Source organism: Hoplias malabaricus, chromosome 4 (genome assembly GCF_029633855.1).
Source record: "Hoplias malabaricus isolate fHopMal1 chromosome 4, fHopMal1.hap1, whole genome shotgun sequence".
Lineage (NCBI taxonomy): Eukaryota > Metazoa > Chordata > Actinopteri > Characiformes > Erythrinidae > Hoplias > Hoplias malabaricus.
Genome location: NC_089803.1, coordinates 60,013,169 through 60,040,486, shown reverse-complemented (window position 1 = coordinate 60,040,486; position 27,318 = coordinate 60,013,169). Strand labels below are relative to the sequence as shown.

Genomic DNA, 27,318 nt, shown 5'->3' with positions numbered 1-27,318 from the left:
TTTTAAGTGTTTCTGAAGTTTTAAAATCACTTGATTTAACACAGTTAATACATGTTTTAATGCAAGTTTTATTTAAAATAATGTGTATGGTATTTTAAAGCATATTTTATGGTAAATTAATATTTTTAAAGAGTTTATATTGTATGTTTTACCATATATTATAAAGGTTATTGTAAGATGTAAGGCAAGTTTTAATGCAACATATATTAAGGTAAAAAAAATAAAAGTAAAATTATATATACTTATAATTATAATTTCTATCTGTAATGTTTAAGAAATATACATTGAGAAATAAAACTATTTTTCAAGTAGTTTACTAGTGTAAGTGCTGAGGTTGTTTAAATTATAATGAAGCTGTTTTAAAGGACATTATGAGGTGTAGTGCAGTGTAAATCATTTTGTAATTTGCAGGATGAAATGTTTTCATGTTTGATGTAAAAAATATTATGAAGGCTGTGTTTTAAATGGATGTTGTTACAAAATGTCATAGTTGTGAGGTAACTAGATAATCCATTCATTCATTATCTGTAACCCTTATCCAGTTCAGGGTTGCGGTGGGTCCAGAGCCTACCTGGAATCATTGGGCGCAAGGCAGGAATACACCCTGGAGGGGGCGCCAGTCCTTCACAGGGCAACACAGATACACACATTCACTCACACCTACGGACACTTTTGAGTCGCCAAGCCACCTACCAACGTGTGTTTTTGGACTGTGGGAGGAAACCGGAGCACCCAGAGGAAACCCACGCTGACACGGGGAGAACACACCAACTCCTCACAGTCAGTCACCCGGAGCAGGAATCAAACCCACAACCTCCAGGCCCCTGGAGCTGTGTGACTGCGACACTACAGTGCCGCCCTTAACTAGATAATAATTATGTTTTTTATATCTAAATTATAACATCATTTAAGTTTTAAAATAGGCTGCATACCGTAAGTGGTGAGGTAGAGTAAGTTTTATAAAAATGACAAACTGTAAACAACAAGTAAGTTTTGAAATACACTAAAGAAAGTAAGCTGCGATGCAGTTGTTTTAGGGGAAGTTGTGAATGGAAGTATTAAGGTGAGCTGTGAAATGATGTGAATATGAAGTTTTACAGTTATGATAGATTTAATGTTGTAGTGTAGTGTTTATTGGTAATGTTTCCCCTTGTGAGCCAAGTGTGAATTTATGTTATTGCTACTGTAAAATGTAATACAGTCTGCTGTTTACCCTGTGTTTAAAGTGGGGATGTGGGTAAATTATAATTTAACATTATTGTTACAACTTAGTTGTAATGAATGTTAATGTAACGTCGTGGTGTAGAATTTTATTTGTAATGTATCACTATCTTTGTATTAAGCCGAGTGTGAAGGTGATGAATAGGTTCTGTAAGTTTTACGGCAGGCTTTTATTGTACCGTGTTTTATGGTGAGTGTGAATTAAAGTTATAAAGTAAAATACATCTTGGAGTAAGTTGTGATGAAAGTTTTAAGGTTGTAATATACAACACACGTACAACACACGCGCGCGCGCTCGCCCACTTTATTTAACCTAAGTTTAATAGCCAAGTTAAAAAGTACCTGTAAGTACTGTAAGTTTAAAGTAGTCAGTGCACCCTCTGTTTAAGTTGAGTAGAGGTTGGAAAAGTGGACCCTTGAGGAGGAGGAGGAGGCGTCTCTCCACAGGTTTTTATGTTAATCTGTCCCTCAGTGGGAGGAGGAGGAGGAGGAGGCGCACCCAGGAGCCATTTTGTCGTCATTTTAAACTTAACGTGGGATGAAGTGACACCGCCGCAGCCTATGGATCCTTCGAGCGGCGCGCGGACTATGTGCCTTTTACTGTCTAACTTTTCCCTTTTACGTTTTTCGACGATGGAACAACTACCATGAGGGACAAAAGAAAGTCCAAGTGTTGGCAGAAGGAGAGCTGAGGACGCGCGCTTGGAGTTGGGAGATACATACGGGGAGGTTTGTGTGTGTGAGAAAGAGAGAGACAGAAAGAGAGAGAGTTTCTGCCTCCTCCTTTTGAAGCATGGAGGTGGCTGTGTGTTGGATGTGGTTTATCTCGTTGTTCCTCCTGGCGCAAGGAGGTTTTGAGCTGCATTTATGGGACACTTTGCACGAAGGAACCGCTTTGGCGAACCTTTCTCTCGGACCTGGCTGGACTTACGCGCTGGACAGGACTTTATTGCCGAGATCCGGCCTTTGGGACTTGGTAAAAGTGCATAAACTGAGCGGAGAGCTCATTCTGGCGCGTAAGGTGGACTGCGCGCGCCTCAATGAAACTTACCCGGTTCCGTTGAGCTTCGAAATCAAGTCCGTCACTACGGAGGACTCGGTGCGCGCACGCTTGAACGTGTTTGCGCACGGCAAAGACTGCGTCGTTAAGCGCAAGGGCAACAGCTTGAGGCTCGACGTCCACTTACATTATAACCTGGGAGGATCCTCATGCCTGTCTTCGGGACATTCACTCCTCCGCCTTCAGGACTGTGTGCCTGCTTCTGCGCGTCAGACCAAAGACACCTGGCGTCCGTGGTGCACTGCAAAGAACTTGAGTGTCTTTCTTTCTGACGGGAACTTATTTCTTCAAGAAAACCACTGCTTATCCACAAAGCAGAGAAAGGTCACTAGGGATGTAGTGTGCAGACTGGGGGATATCACAATGCATCTCAAGTTGGGGTTCACTACGGGCCTCTCCACAGGGTTACGAAAGAGAAGGGGGGTCAACTCTGCTCCTGTTTTCCAACTTCCCAATTATCAGGTGTCTGTCCCAGAGAATGAACCCTCAGGTACGCATGTTATCACACTCAAAGCTACTGATGCGGACAGTGGAGAGGGTGGTAGAATCGAGTACGGCATGGAGGCTCTGTTCGACAGCAGATCCAGTGATTTCTTCAGGATAGACCCTGAGACAGGGAGTATTGAGACGCAGAGGCCACTGGACCGAGAGTTCAAGGATACCCACGTCTTTAAAGTGACCGCCACAGATGGTGGTTCCCCGAGGCGATCGGCCACGTCCTACCTCACCGTCACGGTCAGTGACACCAATGACCATGGCCCTGTGTTTGAGCAGAACGAGTACAGGGTCAACATCCGTGAGAATGTGGAGGTGGGCTTTGAGGTGATGACGGTGAGGGCCACGGATGAAGATGCACCTTCCAATGCCAATATGATTTACAAAATTGTGAACGGTGATGGCGAGAACTCTGTTTTTGAAATCGACTCACGGAACGGCCTTGTCAGAGTCCGGGTGCGCCCGGATAGGGAGACCAAGGCACAGTATCAGCTCATAGTGGAGGCAAATGACCAAGGGAAAGACCCAGGGCCACGCAGCGCAACAGCCACCGTTTATATAACAGTAGAAGATGAGAATGACAATTATCCTCAGTTTAGTTTGAAGAAGTATGTGGTGAAGGTGCCTGAGAATGTGGCTGTCAACACCAAGGTGGCTCAGGTGGAGGCTACTGATAGAGACGAGGGGAACAATGCTAAGGTTCATTATAGCATAATTAATGGCAACGTAAGGGGCCAGTTCTACATTCATTCCCCAACTGGTGTTATTGATGTCATAAATCCTCTAGATTATGAAACCAACAGAGAATATAACCTGCGGATCAAAGCCCAGGATGGAGGCAGACCTCCACTCATAAACAGCACAGGAATTGTGATTATAGAAGTAGTTGATGTGAATGATAATGCCCCAATGTTTGTTAGCACTCCTTTCCAGGCCACTGTTTTGGAGAATGTACCCATTGGCTACTCCGTAATTCATATTCAGGCTATTGACTCTGACTCTGGGGAGAATGCCCGCTTGGATTATAGGCTCACAGACACTTCCCCTGGCTTCCCCTTCACTATCAACAATAGCACAGGCTGGATTACAGTCAGCGCTGAGCTGGACAGAGAAACCACAGAGTTTTACACCTTTGGAGTGGAAGCCAGAGACAATGGGATTCCTGTAATGTCTTCTTCTGCTAGCGTAAGCATCACAGTGCTGGATGTAAATGACAATGTTCCCACGTTCACGGAAAAGGTATACTCTCTGAAAATTAATGAGGATGCACTTGTGGGGACCAGTGTGTTAACAGTCACAGCTGTGGACCGTGATATTAACAGTGTGGTCACTTATCAGATATCCAGCGGCAACACTCGGAACAGGTTTGCCATCACCAGTCAAAGTGGAGGTGGCCTCATCACTCTGGCTTTGCCGCTGGATTATAAGCAGGAGCGTCAGTACGTTCTGTCCGTCACGGCTTCGGACGGCACTCGCTACGACACAGCACAAGTATTCATCAACGTCACAGATGCCAACACACACAGGCCTGTGTTCCAGAGTGCCAACTACCAGGTCCTTTTCAGTGAGGACAAGCCCATAGGGTCAACAGTAGTGGTCATTAGTGCCACAGATGAAGACACTGGTGAGAATGCACGCATAACTTACATCATGGAGGACAATGTACCTCAGTTTAAGATTGACCCAGACACAGGTGCCATCACCACACAAATGGAGATTGATTATGAGGACCATGCCTCCTATACTTTGGCCATAATCGCCCGTGACAACGGCATTCCCCAAAAGTCAGATACCACATATGTGGAGATAATTGTGGAGGACGCTAATGATAACATCCCTCAGTTTGGCCGAGAGAAGTACCAAGGCACCGTGTTTGAAGATGCCCCTCAATTCACCAGCGTCCTCCAAATCTCTGCTTCAGATAGGGATTCAGGGTCAAATGGGAGGGTCAGCTACACCTTCCAGGGTGGTGATGATGGTGAGGGGGACTTCATCATTGAGCAGTTCTCTGGCATCATCAGAACCAACCGGAAGCTGGACAGAGAAAATGTTCCTGTCTACAATCTGAAAGCCTTTGCAGTAGACAGAGGAGTCCCTCCGCTCAAAGCTGAAGTGGACATCCAGGTGACGGTGCTAGATATTAATGACAATGCTCCAGTGTTTGAGAAGGATGAGCTTTACATCGATGTCAAGGAGAATAGCCCTGTGGACTCTATAGTAGCCCGTATAACTGCCACAGATCCAGATGACGGAACCAACGCCCAAATCATGTACCAGATAGTGGAAGGAAACATTCCTGAGGTGTTTGACTTGGATATTTTCACTGGGGACCTTAAAGCGCTCACGGATTTGGACTACGAGACCAAGACAGAGTATGTGATAGTAGTACAGGCAACGTCCGCACCGCTGGTGAGCAGAGCGACTGTCCACATCCGTCTGGTGGATGTCAATGACAACGAACCCGTCCTGCAGAATTTTGAGATCATCTTTAACAATTATGTCACCAATAAATCCAACAGCTTTCCTACAGGGATTATAGGGAAGGTACCAGCTCATGATCCGGATGTGTCAGATAAGCTGAAGTATAGTTTTGTGGAGGGGAATGAGCTTAATCTTTTAATTTTGAACCCGGATACTGGAGAGCTGAAACTGAGCAAGGACCTGGACAATAACAGACCATTGGAGGCTACTATGAAACTGGCAGTCACAGGTAAGAGCATTGCTCATATTGCTGTAGTGTTGCATGATCTAAAAGCAAAAATTACACTTTGTTGTATGCATGAAATAAATGTTGCTGGATCAGTTTGACAAACAAGGATGAATGGGCCGATAGAAATACCCTGAATGTGCTTGGAATAAAATATTTACCCGTTATCATGCATTAGAAATGAGGAAACATTCATGCCTTCTTAGTTTTTGGTCAGCGCAGATGTGATGATGAGAAGACCCACTCTACTTCAGATGTTTATAATTAATGTGGATTGTATATTATAACTGAAGTGAACTAAACAGAATCAGGTGCTGTGTGCCATAAGCTGACTGTTGGTGTTGATGATTTTTTGCTCCAGGCAAGCAGGATCCTGTTCTGCTGCTTTCAAGCTGTTTGTGGGGTTTATTGCACTGCTGTTGTTGGATGCTAGAATTGCTTTATGTAAGAAAAAGATTAGTGTTGCTTGTCTTTGAAGTGTTTGTGCTGTTGAGAATGTGTTTGTGCTGGTGCTTTGTCTCTGGGATGATTGCTCTGCCTTTTAAATATGAAGTTCAGAATCCTTTCTTTGATCTCTTCGTTCAAGGCACAGCCTTGTATAAAGTTTTGATGGTATTTTTTGTAGTTTATTACATTACGCTGCTTATTATAATTCCAATTTTATATATAAACAATTCCAATGTTGTATCCTGACTCAAATGACTGTATTCTAAGAACAAGCTTCGTAGGTGTTTCAGTTCCTGTTCTACACAGTGGTAAAATAATTGCTTTGATATATAATTTCATTTTGTAAGAACAGCCATTGTTATGTAAAGTTAAAAGGGAATTTCACTTAAAACGTGAGTAAGTACAGTTATTAAGCATGTTTTAATGTGGAATGTGCAATTATAGAGAAACCTACAGAGTCAGAACCATTTGGTGATAGGAACCAGACAACAACTCTTTAAAGCTGCCTCAGAGAATGTAATTACATAAAATGGTTGCAAATATTTGGCCTCAGAAGGCATGTGTACATTCACTTGTCATTTAGAATAGTGAAGGAATGTCCATTTTGCAGTCCCTGGTTCATAACACTACCATTGTAAAGAAAGTCAAGTCTGTAAAATTAATTCTAATTCTGATTAATGCTATTTCAGATCATCACTTTATTTATATTTTTGTCATTGAATTTTGTAGAAATTATATAAATTTGGTGGAATTCCGCTTCACTGCAGATACAGTGTTTGGCTGAGCTTTTAAATGAGAGAACATTAATGTGTACTGTGGTGTCAGTCCTCCAGATATGTAGATTTTAACTGACAAGTCTTAATTTACATTGTTGCTGCACTTTTAAATTAATCCCACACTCTGTCTCTCTCCACCTCTCTCTTATTCAAATGAAGTCATGGTTTCAGATGTTACAGTCCTCTTAGCCTTTTTTCTCCTTCACTTTCCTTCCCTTTTTGTTGGCCATACACATTCCTCTTCCTGCTCATTTGCAACCTGTGTTTTTGCATAGCATTCCCTCAGCAAGCCGCTCTCAGGCTCTTGTCTGCGGTTGGTGGCTTTATGGCTGTGTCTTTGTTCTTCTGGTGGCTCTTCTTCAACTCAGGGTCCGGGCTCAGGGTCATTGTTGGCTTCTCATGTGTCAGCAACGGTCTGCATTCATTCACTTGTGTCTGTCTCATTCATAACAATGTGACACTGGCTTTCTGTGTTACTACTAACCCATTCCTTGTTGTTTCTCTCTCTCTCTCTCTCTCTCTCTCTCTCTCTCTCTCTCTCTCTCTCTCTCTCTCTCTCTCTCTCTCTTTTGGTCTGTCTGTTTCTGTTCTCTGTTCATAAATACTGTGGGGTTGAATGTCAGGGAAAATGTTTCTGTTTTCCATTCAGTTTGAATATTTATATTTATTTACCTGTATAAAAACACATTACAAAAAATACATGTTAGAAGTTTAGTATATGGTTTTCGGGTGTTATGGCGGTAACTGTCACACAGCTCTAGTGTCCTGGGGTCTGTACCACACCTCTAGTCACTGTCCGTAAGGCATTTAGTGTGTTCTCCCTGTGTCTTTGTGGGTTTCCTCTGGGTGTACCAGTTTCCTACCACTATCCAAAAGCATGTTCTTAGGTGGATTGGCTATTCAGTTTTTGTCCCTAAATGTTAGTGTATGTCTGATTGATTGTAACATGCCCTTGCACCCGATGAATTCATGTGGACTCCTGACCCATTCAAGCCCATAAAGAAAATGAATAAGTATGTTTTTCGTTTTTTTTTTTTTTTTGCAGCTGCATGAACTCCATATTTGTGAATGTCTCTGATTATAATAAATCGTTATTATAATACGTCAGTATTTTTAGTGCTGAGCAGATTAAGTAACAACAATGGAAGCTATAGAATGTAAGATGAATATAATATACTGAATGACTCATTGAAAAGTGCTTATTAGTAATTGTTTATTATTTAAGAACATGAGCTATATTTAACCATAAAAGAATGCATTTGTAGAACTATAATTTTAGAACTATTTCACACACACACACACACACACATTATATATATATATATATATATATATATATATATATATATATATATATATATATATATATATATATATATATTGCTGTCTTTATTTACTCTCGCTCTCTCTTCTCTCTGTTACTCATTTAATTTAATGCATATCTTCACCCCCTAGCAGACGTATACACACACACACACACACACACACACACAAACACCCACACCCACAAGTCAAATGTTAGGTAACCATTAACACTGGTTATGTGACCTCTTGACCGTTGGCTCTGGGACAAACAGCCTTAAAGGCAGAATCTGTAGCAAGCTGTGTACTGCCTTTCATAAAATGGTAGCTTTTAGCTGATGAAGAGCTGCCTACAATGTGATGCTTTGTACCCAACCCAAGATTCACTATTGGTTTAAAACCATTAAATATCATAATAACAATTACATAGCATCAGTGTAAGATTACAATTACAATCCGGTGTTCACACTGCAGTTGAATGTGTCTCAATTCATTTTTTAAACATTTTTTTACATGTCCTATATCCAACATTAATCTGAGGAGCTCATGATCCTAAAACTGCACCAAAGACAATACTTAATTTCACACTCTCATCCAGAAAATGGCAAGACAAACTGATCCGACTGTTTGGATATGTATCAGATTTGATATAAAATCAGAACTAAAGTTTCCAGGTTAATTGTGGATTTTATTTTATTATTTATTTATTATTATTATTATTTTTTTGATGTTCTCATAGACACAGGCGACAGGCGCTGTCACGTATAAAGAAAAAGATCCAAGGTTTTGTTTCAAAACCAACAGTGTGAATAAAAGTCAGTCAGTCAGTATTTCAGTTCCAGTCAAGATGGGGGATTTATCTCAAGTGTAAATGGTGAAATGGAGCTTTTAAGTGCAATATGAAAACCACAGAGGAAGTTTTTTTAATCTCTCAATACCAGAACAGGTGTTTTTTTTTCCATTGAATGTGCTCCATGTAGTTTATCTTACTCCCCCTAGAGACACAAGAAACTTCCAGATTTCCCCTTCTGATAAAAGTAGGTTAACATTCTAGTCACAACAAAGGCTTGTCTTCCTTACAATAACACAGTGAGGACCACAAACAAGTAGAAGTGAGGGTTATGTGTTGAAGCTGTAACCTGATCTGCCTTATCTTTATCAACCAGGCTCCTTTGTCATCTGATGGGTCTCTTTAGTGACATGGGGGCTTCCCGTGATGGAGAGGAGTATTGATTTTTGACGACTTCCTATCTGGCCTGTTTGACTGGATAAATACAAGTGATAAGCCTTCAAACAATACCTACCCAGCTCTGAAGGCTCACTGGTGTTTTTTAAAAAAAGTTTTAATTGGGTAATTTAACCCAATATCATACAGCTTATGAACTGCCTGTAGGTGATTGTAGACCGATGCGAAAATGCCCAAACACCCACAAACTTTGACATCACAACTACCTGCCCCCCAAAATCAATCCTGGACACTAAGATGAATTTAAAATTAATAAACCATTATACGGACCTGGATATTTTAGAGATTCTGTATTAACCCTGTTTTAAACATTGCTGTCTCCATGTGAATTATAGCTCAAACCAAGGAGCGTAACCTGGTACATTCTGGGAATATACAGCAGTTTAAGTGTTCGTGAGTCACATTCATAAATATTGTTTGCTACATTTTGACTGTGAAAATGAATAAGTACTCCTTTAAATAGCAGTTGTACTATTTGTCAGAAAAACCTCACTAAGGTATTGCCCCTAAAGTTTTATGATTTACAAAAGCTATAAGGTGTGTCCAAAGAGGTGATCTAAGTCATCAGTGCTAAAATAAGGCACTAAGTTATCGTTTGCAGGTGTTACTTAGCAGTGTGAACTTGCTGATACATGTGTGTGAGGAAGGTATAAAGATTGTGGCCTGTGGCTGTAGCTGTGGTGGCTGGTGGGCTTGATGTTTCACATATCTGGGCTTTTTCAAATTTCTTAACCCAGAACACTCAAGTGGAACCCTAGGGGGAATTTAAAACTTATTTTCTTAGTGGATTTTTATTTAATGAATACATTTTAAAAATGCAGCCACAATTAATATTGACATATTTGCTTTCAGACATACCTCTCATTTATCTTATTCAGTCCTCTACATTTATTATGTTTTATTATATATGTACAACCTTTACATTTTTTGCCAGGAGTCTGGAAATAAATATAAAAGTAGTGAGTAATGTAACTGGATATTCAAGTGTGTTCATAAGTTTGGTGACCTGTGGTGGACTTCCAGGGTGTGCTTCTACCTTGAGTCCAGTGATTCCAGGTGGGCTCTGGACCCACTGTGACCCCGAACAGGATGATGAGGTTACAGGAAATAAATGAATGAATGTACAAGTGAAACCTATTATGTGAAATTCCCAGTTTTTTATAATTTGAGGGATGATCTTAGTTGTCTTGAAAAAAGAAGGGGTGAGTGGATTATGCACAGACACTTTCAGATCCAGTTTATAAATGATGGCCAGTCTTCAGAGCATGCATGAGACCTGTCCTGTTAATCCTTTCTCACCCTGTTGTCTTTTACAAGCTCCCTTTACTCCAGGTGTACTCACTACACATGACCCTCTGACCTTTGGCCTCTATCCCTGAGGCTGATGTTGTCTGGGGTTAGGAGTTTGACTTCTGAGGGGTTTAGACTACTGTCATGAATCTGCACAGTTATTCATCATTATTTATTTGAAAGCTTATATTCATACACTCATCACCCATAACATTATGATCACCTCCTTATGTCTATACTCACTGTCCATTAGTCCAACTTGTAGATAGATGTCTGTAAAGTCAGAGGCAGTAGCTCATCTGTTGCTACACAGTTTGTTTTGGTTGTCTTCTAGTTCTCTATCTGTGACTCTGAGGGCTTTAAAAAGTCCACCAGCACCGCTGTCTGATCCATTCGTACCAGCACAAAACACACTGACACACCACCACGTCAGTGTCACTGTAGCTGTGAGGATTATCCACCGCCAAAGGAGGTGGTCTTAATGCTAAAGTGACTTTGTGTGGACTTTTGTTTGTAGTGCAATGCAAGAGGTAAGTAAGAATTTCGCTAGGACTGCCACTTTCAGTTAGGCTTTATTCACAGCTGAATATAGTGCACTATAATACACTATAAATCAATAAAAGCATATAGGGGTGTGTCTGTTCAACACAAGTGCAGAGATGCACAGCATTCTTATGTTTCAGCTGTAAATGGAGATAATAGCTGTCTGTTATCTTTTCTTCTACTCTTTTTTCTCCCACTCCCTATGTGTGGAATTTACCCTGTGCCATCCCTGTTCACACACACACACACACACACACACACACACGTCTCCTGCAGCTGCTATTCCTGCCCTCTGTGTCTATAGAAACTGTTATTAGATTACCAAGCCTAACCAGAGAATCCTCTGACCGCAGTGCACTTTCAGGCTCATTATGTGTGCACTGTCTCAACTCTGAACTCTGAACTGCAGGACAGGTTTTCTTACTTGTGGATGTACATGGCTCCTCAAGGTTTACTGCTGGACTGTGTTGTTAAAATTCAGTGGCACACCTTTCCAGTTAGGTCGAAGTGTCAGACAGTATTAAAGTTTGCATTAATAATGTTAAAGAAGTTGCGCTTCTTCAGTGCTACTGTGTTAGAGTAATGCCTACGGAATCTGACAAAGCACATTTTGTTAGGACCGTTTCATTTTTCTCTGGAAATTGCAGCAATGTGAAGCTTAAACTGGGTTGTGAACATCAAACCAACCTGCCTAAATAAAATGTTGCATAGGGTTCGTGCTGTATAATGGTAATAGAGAATATTGTATTATTGGAAAACCATTACTAGTAATTTAAAATGATGACAATATACCAAAATTAATAATGAGACATTTATTTTTTGTTCCAAGCTTATCTGACATTACAGTGTAATGCTTCTTAAGGTTTTTGTTAACTATTTATATATAAACCTGGAAATCAGTATTTTGTAATTAAGTATCTTCGCTGTTCAATGAAAAACATATCTCTATTTTTGTCGTTTCTAGTTTATCATCATTTGAATTCAGCAGCTGTCCCTGATATTTTGTAAAAAAATCATGATGAATGGACCAATAGAAATGCTCCAAAACTACTTGGAATAAAATCTTTTTACATTGACTTCCATTAACACTTAAGAAGGATTTTTCCTTCTCCTATAAAACTGCAATTTTACACAGATGTGAAACGTGATTGTCATTGGAAAGCTGTACACTGAAGTACAGAAGCTACAGTCCTTTTGAAGCTCCTCCTTTACTGGCTAATTTACCCTGAACTCTAGCTTCAGAGAGGCATCAGAAATCAAGAGGAGCAAAAAAAAAAGAAACCTGAGCATCAGTTAAGCTGAAAAAACAGTATGAGCCATTTCTGGGTTAAATGAACAGGAAAGGAATCTGATTCATGTTTAATCTTGCAGTCTTGTTCAGAGGCGTGGGGAGATCAGACACTCAAATGTGTGGATGTGGTCTCGGCCTGTTGCCAAATGGGGGAATTGGAGAATAAAACAAAGGTCATTTTGGGACAGTCTGTACTAAAATTGGTCAGAATACTTTGAATATAATTTCACATTTCAAATTTTTGGACGTCACACATACAACAGGTTATATTACAAGCGTGCTTCAGTTAAATATTTATTAATACTTTCCCAAGTCTAGCTAATCGATCCAAGTATTATTCTGTACGAAGTGCAGATACTAACCTTTTAAACAAATCTATGTGAGCAGAGGAGGGGATATTTATTTGTGATTTGATGTTTGGTACGTTTGGTTAGACATCATTTTGACAGTTTTTCAGTGTTGTATCACTTATTGAATTATAAGGAATAGAATAATGAATATAAATTATTTTGAATGACTCCAATTAATTACATAATGGCTGTAAACTCTACTCTCCTAAATGTTCATTTTTGTCTAAACATTGCAGTATTTCTCAGAGCATTAGACTTAGATTCTGTCTTTTTTCCCCTCCCACAGATTCCTCTGTAATGTCAGTATTCTGTAAATTCACTTTGACTGGATATGTAGGTCTGAGGGCTCATCAGATAAGTGAAACTCCTCCAGACTCTCTGGCTTCACAGAGGTTTTAAAGTGAAAAGGCCAGTAGACGTTTTGCATTAATTTCTCTCTTTTTCTGGCTTGACCACATCTACTGCAGCAATTGTGGAGACCTGGATCATCAATTAAAGGCTTCACTACAGCAGCATTCTGGAAATTCTCTTGAGGTTCCATCACTGGCCTCAAGCTACACATAGACACCAAGATCTGAAGGCCACAAACCATTCTGGTTTCCTAAAAATGTAGATGTTCTATCATTTTAAGCACACTTAAATTAGAGCTGTTTCTTTTAAGAGTTAAAAGTAACTTGCTTTGAGAAATGTGAAAGAATTTCATACAAATTTATTGTTACTACCGTTAGCAGAAGTGTCTCGGAAAAAGTAACTATGACCCATGTAATATCTGGCCAGTGCTGTGGTGGATGGATGGGGTAAAGAGGGCTGATAAGTGCAACAACAGATGGCCTAAAATATGTAATTGCAAACGTACAGTACAGCTTTATTTTATTTGGCCCATTAATTTCACAGTGTAGCATTCAAAAGTTTGATATCAGTGTTTTTTAAAGATATAAAAGATATAGAAAATGGCACTGGTATACTAGTTCTGTACATTTGCTCAGGTTTCAAAGAAGTCAGTGTAAAGAAGTAATCTTTAAATAAAAATAAACACATTTTGCATATGTACAGAATGAACACTTAATTTGAACATCAGTGTAAGTGCACAAAAGAAACTGAACATTCAGCATAGACTGGATATTTATGTTTATTAAAAAGTACATTGTCTGTGTGTGTCTCTTGTGTCTGCGTGTGTCTCTTGTGAAACCAGCCAGAAAATGCCAGGCCAGAGTGGCTTTCTCACACCATGTTTCATCTGTTACTGCCTCGTTCCTAGAGGCTTAGATTGTGTCTGACAGGACAAACCCAGTACAGGACAGTGATTTCAGCAGCTGGACATTAGAAGTGGAGCCTGCTGGAGTGTAACTCGACACACTTTGTGGTCCCTATTCTGACGGTCTTAAAAAGAGTCCTTTGTCCAGCTCACAGAGGGCTCGAAAAGCACCAAGGAATAACCAGCAATGGATAAACTGAACAGTTCAGCAATAAACTGAATGCTTGCACTGCAAAGAAAAATATGTCTATTCAAATGAAATATCATTAATATGAATATATCAATGATCATTTCTTATTTAGATATAGTGAATGTTGTCATGATACTGAAATCTCTAGCTTTGCTGTAGAGAATCAATAAAAGTTTCCATAGGAGGTTTCAAACGGAACAATTAGGATTTTTAAAATGAATTTATTTGTTGATGTTTCAATATGGTTGGGGTTTCAATATAAATTTAAATAGTAAATTGGCATGGTGAAAGTGTTCCACTGTGTTGGCATATCATTTTGATAATTGAAATGAGCTAAAGAGTTGAGTGAGAGAACTCACGCTTGCCAAGGAAATGTAAGGCTTAAAAAGTAATGCTCTTTCTGACCGATGGAAAGTTTGCTGCTTGTTGCTAAACCCAGGCTTCCTCCTTCAGTTTACACTTTCAGAGGCTCTCCTGTTTTCTCTCTTAATCCGGTTGAGTGTAATTCAATAGGCTGTTATTACCAGTGTACAACAATGCCAGGGGATAATGGAAGCACATATATTAAAGCAAGACCCTGGGCTTTCTGTTGTCCTAAAAAAGGTCATACGCAGCCGCTGGTATTTATGATATTAAATATTATTGTTAATGTTGTTTCTTGTTATGTTTAGAAGGAGTGACATGATGCTATTATTTGTTTGTTTGTTCGTTTCAATACCAGCAGTACTATCACACATTGTGTCTGTGGGCTATTTCAGGCTAAATTTGTTAGAGTAGTTAGAGATTGGATTTTTCTTCTTTTTCCCAACCTCTATCCAACATGTAATATTTAGCTGACGTTGGCCAGATCACAATAGATGATTCTACAGGTTCATTAAGCATATATCTTTATTTTTTTGTTATCAATGTGCATTATTCAGAAAAGACTATAAATACTATATGTAGCTTATGTGGTCCTAAGAGGTTGGATATTTTCAACCAGTTGTTTTTACTGCGCATTTTAGATGTAAATAATATGTGTTCTTATTGGGTGCCTCATTATTAATTGTGTCTAATTTAAAAGGCAATCCTGGCAGAAATGCACCTTGTAATTTAATTTAAATATACAAAGAGCACAGATCCTTAATATAGTGTTTGTTGTATCCTCCTAAAACTATAACTATCAGAAGTTATTTAATGAATCACCTCTATGTAACAAGATAAAACCTGGTGCTTTTTTTTCAAATCCATGTTCAGATCATGCCGCTCCCTCTCCTAAACAGGTTAGTCATAATACACAGTAAGCTGTTGGAGGGCTTAGGTATTTGTTAATCTACTGGTTTTCTGTTTGAATGGTATTTTTTAACCCTCCAGGCTTAACCTCTTCTGTGCAGGTAGCTCAGATGTATTGAATATGTGCTACCTTTTAAAGGCATGCTCTCCTTTCCGAATTCCAGTCATCCTCTCTTAAAGGGATAGTTTCACTCCTCTTGTGATTACACAACCATTATGAACTACTGTTCATGACCTCCTGGCACGTGTGTATGTCCTCGTCTCTCAACGACGTGTGAAAAACAACGAACTGCTCGACCTGAGGTGTTAACAACAAAACACCAGGCCTACCTCACACTCTCAAATTACATTTACGTTAAAGTAGGCCCTTTTCACGATGGCAGCTGAGCCTCAAACAATAGCTTTCTCTGTTCAAGCCCAAATCCATGTGATTTAGAAAATGATCTACGTGCTGCTGCCACACTGGCTGGGTCCGGTGGGTTTGATCTAATATCCATGATGAGTCAGTTAGAAGAGTTTAAAGTCCATGTTGTTTGTGTGTGAGAGAGAGAGTATGTGTTTGTGTGTCTGCACACCATGCTTCGTGCATTATTTCATTCTTCCAAACATCTCTGTCCACTACACTATATGTCCAGTAACTTGTGGACACCTGCTCATCCAACATTCTTTCTGAAATGAAGGCTATTAATAGATATCCTGTCTCCTGAGTGCTAAAATAACAGCTTCTACTCTTCTGAGAAGGCTTTACACTGGTTATTAGAAAATTACTGTGAGGATCTAATGGCATTCCGGCATTAGAATATAAGTGGGATTATTTACTGATGTCAGTTGGATAAGATGTTAATCACAAATGCCTTACTAAACCTTCCTGAAAGGTTCTGGTGGCTTTATACCTTTCTAGCTCATGCTTGGCTTTGAGCATGTTGACCTTAGACTCATGTAGAGTTAATTAGTTAATGAACTAAAATTACTATCCTCAAACTTTTTGACACGTACAATTCCTGTAGAAATATAGATGATCATTTGTTTAACAAAGACGAAAAAATAAAGCATTCATTTCCTGTGTTCTAATATGGGTATTGGTGTGGTGACCTTTTGTTTGTGAGAGGTTAAATACACTAAATCAGTCCTAAGAAGATGGGTTTCAGTCACCAGTCAGTCATACACACTCATACACAAGTCTACAGAGCTCATTTGGCCTTCTGTTTCCACAGTCTGCTCCTCTGAGCACTTGTGTAGATGAGAGTGTGGAATTCTTTGATAAAGGCTCCTCTAAACATGACTGGAGTACGGCTGGGGTGTGTTCCCACGCTCTGAAGTAGATATCACAAGAGAGGGCAACTGGAACCCTAAAAAAAAGTCTTATATCTGTACAATTGTTGTTTATGTTTGAGGAAATAGGTCCAGACACGCAAATAATTTATAGCCATATTGTTAAACTGCCGTGTCTATTGTTTAATGTGCTTGTATTTTTAATGTGAAATCTGAAAGATAGGGTGAAGGTGGGCATAGTTTACTTTGTGATAAATGATGTCGTGTTACAAATATTATATGTTTCACTATAACAAGAACTTATAAAGGCGGTATAACTGGAACAAGTGAATGGCTGCCTGTGAAACTTAATACTTGTTGTGCATCGTGGAAAAGTCTTGAACTATCATTGCCCTGTTGACAACAACAGTTTGGAAGTATTTCAGAAACTAGCCTTGTTTTTGGGTAAGATGTTTGTGAAACTTAAATTTTACAGCACGCTCTATTCGTGGCTTTCTGTGGAAGTGATCTAAGAGTTTCTTTACAGTGCAAACACACTCACAAAGGCTCAGGAGGAGGGGAGGTGGTACGTCTTTTACATGTCAAAAGAGCTCTTCTGAATGCCAATGCTCAGACTCAGTGTTAATGTCCAGTCTGTAGGATACCCTCTGATTCCCAGGTGTTAGCAGTAAGCTTCGAAAGACAATAGGGTGTGAGTGCTACTGTGGAGATTTTTAATGGATTTAATTCCGTTGAGTTTCCAATGGACTTTGCTTTTGTTTTTGTATGTGAGGGTCTGTTGGGAATTTAATAACTTTGAGAATATGTTCCTCATATTTGTTCAGATACGAAGCAGTCATATGTCAGGTTTATAGTGAGATGCTGCAATTGAGGAATTGTTTTATATAAACAGCAGGTTGAATAGCCAGCATGATAAACATATATCTGAAATACATTACCTTGAAATAGAGTTGGGCAATATGACAGATAGGTCATTTAATTTTCAAGATAAATGATGTTTTCCAGATATTTTCAATCTTTAGATGTGATAAGTAATGGTAAACACTTTAAACACTGTATTGTTTTAGAGCATCTAAAACGTACTGGCAATGTACTGGCAATATCCATATTACAATAATATTATCAGCTCTGATAGAACACATATTGTACCGCCAAAAGTCAATTTTACAGGAGTTGGACAAAAAGTTATTAAATTTCAAATTTTAATGTAAAACACTTTAATTTAAAGTCTTTTTGAAGTTTTTCCAAATTTACAAATAAACCTCTTTACTGTCAAATTGAAAATCTGATTTTTGCAAAGTAATGTAAATTAAATAAAATTCTATAATGTAAAATAAACGACTGCATGAATGTTCTCCATCTTTAAGTATCTTCAATATTTATTAGATGCACGTTTGGCACCTTGTTGTTTTTAATGAATGTTTTTGTAGTTTTTGTTGTATGCTTTTAGTTATTGTCGTGCTGGAATATTTATAAGCCCTCCAGGGCCTGTCGGTGAGAAACATCCCCACAGCATGTTGTTGCCCCATCACCCAAGCATGGTGTTGACAACATGGTGCTGTGGGGATGTGTCATATATCTTTGGGCAAAGTACAGTTGAGATTTAATATGAGCTTTGTTCAACAGTAGTTTCTCTTTGTCATCATCCCATAGAGCTTTCAGTGGTGAACGACCCAGGCAACAGTTGTCTTATGCAGAGTCTATTCCATCTCAGCTGCTGAAGCTTTAAACACATTCAGAGTAGTCATAGATGTCCTATTGACTGTACTCGCTAGTTTCCTTTTTGCACAGTCACTCTGTTTATGAGGGAGGCGTTCTCTAGGCAGATTTAAACATGTGCCATATTCCGTATGATTGTGAGACTGCTAGTCCCAGCAGTTTGGACCTCTGGTGAATTATATCAGTCACTTTAAGTCATGTAAATATTTATGCAGTTGTTATTTTACATTGCATAACAGAGAAAAAACATCCAAAAAGTGAATAATGTTTATAGGCATTGTATGCTAAATAAGTTGTTACATCAGTGAGGAATTAAAGTATGTACACTGAATTAAAATATTTTTTACATCAGCATTTTTGATAGTTTTGTAGATAAGGAAATTTGCGAAAGAGAGCTCGAATAAATCACTGTGTTTTCTAATGTGTATTTTGAGCATCACAATGTCAGATGAGTGTCTTTATGTGTGTTTTTGTGAGTCAAGGTCTGTGTTTAGTCTTACAAAGGAAATATAGCAGCATGATAACAATGCCAATGTTAAAATATGCCAACTATACTCTTTACGAGTGACACCAGCCTTCCACCTCACCCACACATTTGTCCCTGGTGTGCCCCTCGGGTGAGAGACCCTCTGTCAGCTCAGTGACGGCAGGAATGACACCAATCTCCACTAAAGCTGACACTCTTCATACTGGAGCTGCCAGTACAGCAGCTGCTGCTATTCTCTGTATGAGAGCATTAGAATTCTTTACGTACATACACACACAACACAGATCCACAAACATTGACACAAGGCCAGTTTTGGGCCCTGTACTTTCTTCAATGTAGAACCGTTTCAACATGGTAGATTTATTCATTTCTGTTTAATATGATGACTATAACCAGGGCCGTCACTAGAGATGAATGACTAGGGGGGATAAGCTTTAACCAGGGGGGTCTGGGGTAATTGCCCCATAGCAGTTGATGAGGTACAGATTAAGCAAAGCCACAAAGAGCTGCTGCCAAAAAAGTTTGAATATACATCTATAAAAAAATTGTGAACCAAGCTACACAATCATAATGTTAGGAAAGAACATAAACATCAATTCAGTCTGTCCTAAATACTGCAGTGTTTAATGCATGAACATTTTAACTGGCTTTTCCAGCAGGCTTCATTAATAATCATGTTTCCTCTGATGGCATAATGCTATTTCAACTAGTACATCAGTGGCTTTTCAATGTGGTTTATTAAAGATTGTAACGTACTACACCTTCTTCCCATGCACACCGTGTAACTCAATTTTCTGAAATCAAAATAAGGAACTCAGAGGCAGGGGGCCAGTATGCACTTGTAAATCCTTTTTGACTGTACTAAATCAGATAAAATATTTTTGTTGTCAGACATTCATTAAGCTCACAGCCATCAGGACTGTTAGTGCCTGTCAGTAGCCTTTTTGAACAATAGCAAAGCAGTATCTGTCCATGTATTTTGCAAATACTGTATTGCCAGTTTATAATAACTGTTATTTTTAAGTGTACATTAATTACAATAAGATCTGAAGTGAAAGAGTGGAAGTCCTCATTACGTATGTCCAGTCAAAATGTCATAGAATGAATTGCTTATTTAGGACTCATATTTGTCTTACACTATAAAAATAGTTTGTTAATGTTTTTCTTAATCTATATGAAATTATCTGGTCTCTAGTGCACTAATGTGTGTGTGTGTGTGTGTGTGTGTGTGTGTTCACTGCCACAGGTGGACAGGTCTAACTGTGTCATTGAGTGATATGATCTGAGAATTGTTAGCAATTTTGTACATTACTACAGTGACAAGGCATTTATAAATGTCTAAAATTCACTATCTAAATGTGAATTGCTAATTAAAAAATAATATATAGAAACAATGCATCTTAGTCTATTATATGAACTGAGAAATGCATCATTCTAAAGTATAAACAGACCAGTTCTAATAACTTTTTTTTCCACATCAGCTACATTTACTAGGCTAGTCACATTGTTTACGTCACCTCACTGCTATTAGATACAATACCATTTCAAAACGAATTTGAAATGGGTTTTTGCAGAGCCAAAAAATACAACACATAATATATTCATTAAATTATGAATTGAAATTTGAAAGTTTTCTAAAATTAAATCTTTAGGTAGAACATAACATACACTTGAGTTGTTGTTAATCTGTAGCTACACTTTGTATACACTTTTTGTGTTGCCCAAGACCAGAGTCTGATGTGTGTTGGCCTATAGCCGGCTGCAGTTGTCTATCTGTGCTTTCTTTTTCAAACATTTAATTTTACATTTCTAAATTTTAATTTCAGATGGATATCTTTTTGTTCTTAAATGAACAATTTTAGAGAGAATCTATAAGAACTTATAGAGGATTTTCTCTAATTTGCTAATACATTTTATAAAATCCATGACTATTTAGTTTAATCTAATTACCACAAGAAATACTTTGTTTAAAAAACGTATCATTGGCTTCTCTATTAGTGATGTTTCCAGCAAGCAGATCTTACTGTCTTTTACTAAGTACAGGAAAATATGACCAATAGCTACAAGCGTGAAATGCATTAGGTTGAAGACCACTGAAGTTTTTTTTATCTATAAAACCTAGATTGAAGTATAATCATACGTTTGGATATTATTTGTGGTAGAGTTACTCTGACCTCCTGCAGTACTCACACAGTTGATCCTGGAGATATTGTTTGCTCTAAAAGGTGCACTGTTTGCTTTTGGTGATGGGCTTGTTCATACCACACTGGTGTGGCATTGGACTTCAGCACTTCTGCAGCACTTTCCTGAATCAAAGATCCTAGTTTGGTACAGACACAAGTTTATTTTCCTAGAAAATAATTGTACTTTAAAAAAATGTATGATTTTATTCACTTAAAGGTTAATAAACCGTAATATAAAAGTTAATAGGTTCCATAGAGTGATTTGTAATGCTTGACTCTAGAGAAACAGGCTAGTTTAGTGGTAGTGGAGGTAATCAGATATCAGAAATGTTTCATAATCCTACAAACTTTCAGTGGCAGAGAGTACACGTTCATTTTGTTAGCGTTATTTACTGCGTTCTCACTGTCAAGTCAAAATCCTCAAATCTCAAAACATTTTAGAAAGAACAGATGTAAAGTTCCGCTAAAAACTCATCGTTGATAATTAAAAATTACATATTTAGATGCTATACAAAAATGCCAGAAAAATGGCTTATGTGCGCATTTACCTTTATTCAGTTTGCATATATACATTCAGTACATTTATTTCTTTGCCCTCATTGTTATTGGTGGTAGTGATCCCAGTACTCACACCATGGATCCAGGAAATATTGTTTGCTCTGTTTAGCCTTGAGGGTTCAGTTTTGGGATTGGAGAGTATCAGACATGTCCAGCGTGCTTTTTTTCATAATATGCCCCCTTTAAGATGAACGCCTAGCATGCTCTGGAGCAGGGTTGCAGACTAGTGTGGCTGGTTGAAGGGGATGAGATTGATGGATGGTTGTGTGTGTGGAGCAGTAACAGATAAAATATAAATACTCAGTTATTACAGTGATGACAGTGCTGCTCTGGCATCTGTAGCATGAAGGCATTGCTGGGTTTGTGAAAAACTGAGATTATTCTGTTTTTCTTATTCTTTTACTCACTCTCTTTCTTTCTTTTTCTTTCTCTTTCTCTCCCCCTCCCTCTCACTTGCTCTCCCCCACTCCCTCAATACGTTTTCTCTCTCTGCCCTATCCCTTTCACTTCTTTATGTTTTCTCTTGTTCTACCTCATTCTCTTTTGGTATCTTTCTCCCTCAGATGGGGTCACAGTGTTACTGTCCCCCCTCTTCAGAGTCTGTTTGAGTTGAGGTTATCGTCATGGCGACTCTAAGCCCTCTATTGCCACTTGCTTGCTGGGTTGATTTTGCCTGGTCTGTGTTTTGGCTGCAGCCTTTAAAAGATAGAGTGAATAGGGATTCTAAAACGATGGAAAGCAAACAAAATCTGGCCACAAACCACATTAAGTGGTTAAGTAATCTCTGTTAGATGTGGCTAATAATAGATGTCTTTATAATTTTTTGGTTTCAAACACTGCATGACTTAATGTTATCTACAGAAATGGACAATAAATTCTCGTTGGTGCAAACAATGGTATCTGTCACCTTTAACCTCCGTTTTCAGAAAGTGCTTGCATTCTGCTTGAGGTTATTCAACAGCTTGACGTGGTTGGAGGGAAGTGTGTGATGATTTAGGCCTGCAGTTAGTGCAGTGTTTATTTGGGGCTTATTACATGTTAGATTCATTAGTTTTGTATCATCAGCGCCAAACTAAAGAAGTAAATTTCAGACACCAGACATGTCTTACAATTTGAATAAAGGGACAGTTGTGTAAATGTGATTTTTCCCAGAGCTATCACTTAAAACAGCCCTCTTCCTTTGTGCTCCTGACAGCCGATAAATCTAATACACAGCCAGCAGGCAGGAGAGCACTTGGCTGTAAATTTTACTAAGCTTATTATTTACATCTAGAGGAAAGAGATAGCACGTTCAAGCCTATCTTCGGATGTCCTAAGTTGCAGTTATACACCATAATACTGCAACCCAATACTTGCAGTAAAAACCTGACACATGCCGCTCCTGCAGGGGAAGAGTTGAGTGGTTTTCTGTGCCAGAGTGCAGTGAGAGACAGAGATAGATCTGTTTGGGAAACTTTGGACTAGAGAACTTGGATTCTGAGTGATATATTGTCTATATCAGTTTTAGACATGCAATGATTATGGACCAATTTTGAGCTGATGCCAGTATTCTGTACTATTCATGTATATCAGCTAATGATGGATCACCATTTAGAAATGTAGAAATGGCTAGATTTAGCTGAATTAGAATCACAGAGAAGTACATTTACCCTTAATCAACCAAACATTAGGAATGTTTAAAAAGCGAGAAAATGTGAACCCTGTAAATTTGATAAAGTTTTAAAGTGATGTGTTTGAAGAATATTGGGATATTGATTTGTTTTGCCCAGCATTAGGTGGTGTGCTATATATGGATATGTGTGTGGTATTTGTTCTGTATGGAGTAGCTCACAGGAGATCAGGAGTTAAACCAGCCCATTGAAGCTGTGTGTGAGAGTTAGTGAACTGTGACCACACAGGCCACCATGGTCACTGAGACAACAGCCGGGCCTCTGGGCCTTAAAGGAGGAGCTCAAGCATTGAAGCTAACATTGTGAATAAGCAAATTGTTCATCTGCCTTTTGCTAATTACCAGCCTCTGGATCCCATTCGTTGCCTGCAGCATTTTTGATTGAGCCCAGTTACATAAGACCCTACCAGAATCCTCCAGTGATAAAAACTAGCACTTGCATCTGCTTAGTTGTCAGATTTGTGCTGACACAAAAAGCCGCATCTAACTTTCAGAAAAAAATCATTAAAAGCTTGTGTGAACAGGCTGTTGCCTTGTTGACAACTTTGTTCTGCTAATGCTTAGCATAGCTACAAAACATTTCCAGCTCCCCTTAAGCAGGTGAATAAAGAAAGTTGCTTTAATTAAATGTGTAAATTAGTGAACACTCGCATGTAACCAGCTTATATTGTCTTTGTTTAATCTTACAGTAGTTTTTGTATATTCCCCAATGATCCGTTTTCTTCATAGATATTTTAGAACATAGGGATGTTATTCGGGACCTTAATGTTAAAAGGAGAACTCTTGTGGCCTCTTCATTAAAGGCACAACACCCATATACCTCCTCTCGCCTGTGAGTGCCAAGTGTATCAGTGTCATTGACATAAGATCTCTCTCTCTCTCTCTCTCTCTCTCTCTCTCTCTCTCTCTCTCTCTCTCTCTCTCTCTCTCTCTCTCTCTCTCTCTCTCTCTCTCTCTCTCTCTCTCTTGTTCTCTTGCTCTCTCCTGCCCTCCTTCTTTCTGTATGGAGGCAGGGTAGTGTCTGGTTGCAGTCATTGTTCCTCCTAGTTACTGATAAACAGGAGCTTAGTTACCAGTCCACGGATGATTGGCTCTTTTCAAAAAAGAAAAAAAATGACCACAAGACACTGAAAAAGTCGGTTACCGAGGGAGCGCAGTAACTTGTGTAAATTTGAAAAAGAGAGCCAAGCAGATTGTGAGGGGGGTTGTGGAGGCATTTTTACAGCCATTACAAACTCACACAGAGCTAGTTCAAACCCCCAGCTAGTTGTCTCTCTGTCTCTCTGTTACCAAGCAGTCCTATTCCCACTCCCAGAAAATTCCTTCCACAAACTTTTACAGTGGTTTTCTAGGGCTTTTTTAAGGATATCTATCTTACTGAAGCAGATTTTAGCATGTTGTTTTAATATATATATATATATATATATATATATATATATATATATATATATATATATATATATATATATATATATATATATATATATATATTTGCCTAATGTCAAATGAGTGAGCTACACCACAGACCCAATGCTCAAGAACGCGTGTCTAGTCAGAACGTAAATCAACGAATATCCATTCAGAGACCAGCTTCAGAATTCACATAAATACACAGCAAATCCTCCAGTGTTAAATCAACACTATTAGTGTTAACTTAACACTGAGAGTGTTAAATTATTACACTAACAGTGTTAATTTAACACTAGTAGTGTTGATTTAACACTGGAGGATTTCCTGTGTAGGAGGAATATCCTAGATATCAGAGCGTCAGGAATAGAAGTGTGACGTCTGTCAGAAATGGCACATCACATAACAGCTTGGGGTTGTGAGTTCGAGCTGTGGATGACCTTCTGTAAGGAGTTTGGTATGTTCTCCCTGTGTTCGCGTGGGTTTCCTCTGGGTGCTCCGGTTTCCTTCCATGGTCAAAAACACAACTTATGTCCATAGGTGTAAGTGTGTGTTGCCCTGCAAAAGACTGGCACCCCCTTCATGGTGTTTTCCCCATGTGGGCTCAGGACCCAGCGCGACCTAGATCTGGATACATGATTAAAGACTATGAATGAACGAATGAACGAATGAATTATAATTGTATTGTGTAGAAATATGGATGACATCTGATACAATCACATGCCATATGCAAGACACCCTGATAAAATGTTTTTGTGTTTAATTTTACACCATGGAGTTAAACTTTATTTGTACTAATGATTTCCGATTCCTATTGAAATTTTAATGTTGCCTCCACTTTAAAGTATATATGACTCCTCTTATTCAGAAAGATAAGACCATTTCTTGTATGATTAAAAATAACAGCTCAGGGCATTGAGAAGATGGCAAAGGAGTGAACAGACTTTCTTAATCATTGTGTGTAATGTCCCTCTTTCACTGTGGTGTCAGTAAACAATGTTAATAATTTCAGTGCGCAGCAAAATTGTGCTTATAGCTTTAGTATATACTATAGTTAATGTAGGAATCTAGATACATATTTGGATAAAGTTTCTGGGGTTAATTATGGATTTTATTTTTTTATGCCCTGTTGTTATTTAACATTTAATAGTCTGTATATACAATGCCTCTGAAGTGGCACGACTGGTCCTGCATGCCTCCTGGAACGGTAGCTGTCATTTTGAGCATGAAACTGAATGAATTGTGAACAAATGAGTGCCTTTCAAAGTTCAGTCATGATCACAGATTTCATACCTGATTAGTCACAGTGAAGCTCAACCCCCAACTACTCTCTCTCTCTCTCTCTCTCTCTCTCTCTCTGCCATTTCTTTCTATCTCCCAACTTTTCAGCCTCAAGCTTTTCCACCAGGAAGTGCAGCAAGAGCAAACTGATAATAATTTCTGGATGTTTAACTGTCAGGTGATGTGAAAGGCTGGTGGTTAGATCAGATTGGCATTTTTTTTTCACATTTTGCCACCCACTTCGACTTTATTTAATAATCAGTATGTGATGTAAATCAAGGTTATGAAGTTTGTGTGTTTTTTTTTTTGTTTTTCTATTTCCCCCCCATCATTCTGTTGTCCAGTTGCTTTTCAGAATTGGTATATGGCTTGATGGAATGACATTGAGAATCGTAAAGCTGAAGCAGACACACCTGGGACTCCTTCGAGCTTCGTTTTTGATGTTTTAATTGAGTTTTGGCTCAATCCCACGTTTTTGTCCCACTCTCTCTCTGTCTCTTGGCTGGTGCTTCACCCCTGTGGAGCGCCATAAACTCCAGAATGCCGCCACGGTTGCGGGGATCCACCTCGGGTTGTTCCCCTTCCACTTTTACTGCCCTGCTGAGAGCAGAACAAAGGCGCCCTGGCTGGGGCTTTTTTTTTTTCGGCAGGAGAAGAGGGAGCGGATTAGGCCCAGAAGCCTCTATGCAGGGCCAGCCAGGTGCTTTTTATTTTTCACCCTCCTCTGGAGAAGTAAAGGGGGCAGCACTTGGGGGCTCATGGCTCCATGCACATGTGCTTTTTGTTCCGGGGCCTTTATTGGGGCCCGGTTGGGCGGATGCTTCTTTACAGCAATGAGGCCCTCATTAATTAATCTGAATAAAGGCATGTTCAGAGCTTTACAACCTGGAGAGGGCTCGGTCTCAGGATGAAGATGATTTGTGATTTCAGTAATGAGACTATAGGAAGTGCTCCAAGGGAAGTGTGTGTATGTTGGATAGGACAGAAATATTTAATTTTACCCTCACAGCAACAGACATTGGAGATTTTTTACTAGAACTATTTCTAATGTAAAATTGCTCCATCTGTTTTTAAATAAGCTGTTTTCCTATTACTCCATGATAGTCTTAATTATGTTGCATTACTGTAACTAGAGCATTAGAGACAGATCCCACAAAGCACAGATTGTGTTTTTAAAAAAATCACTTATACAATGCAATAATATACGATACATATCCAGCCTCACTGTATTTTTATTGGACACTGATGCATCAAATCAACTCACTCTATTGTGATTTATGAACTTTGTATATTTGTA

The 27,318-nt window shown here is 38.9% G+C and overlaps 1 protein-coding gene across 1 annotated transcript in view; it reads left to right on the top strand.

Annotated features, from left to right (window-relative positions):
* Positions 1–1,809: 1,809 nt before the first annotated feature.
* The window catches only part of celsr1a (cadherin EGF LAG seven-pass G-type receptor 1a), a 101,952-nt gene continuing 76,443 nt past the window's right edge, over positions 1,810–27,318 (top strand). The window contains exon 1 of the mRNA XM_066668933.1: positions 1,810–5,486. Within this exon, the coding sequence (XP_066525030.1) occupies positions 2,015–5,486 (3,472 nt within the window). The 5' untranslated portion in view covers positions 1,810–2,014. The remainder of the gene's footprint in view (positions 5,487–27,318) is intronic.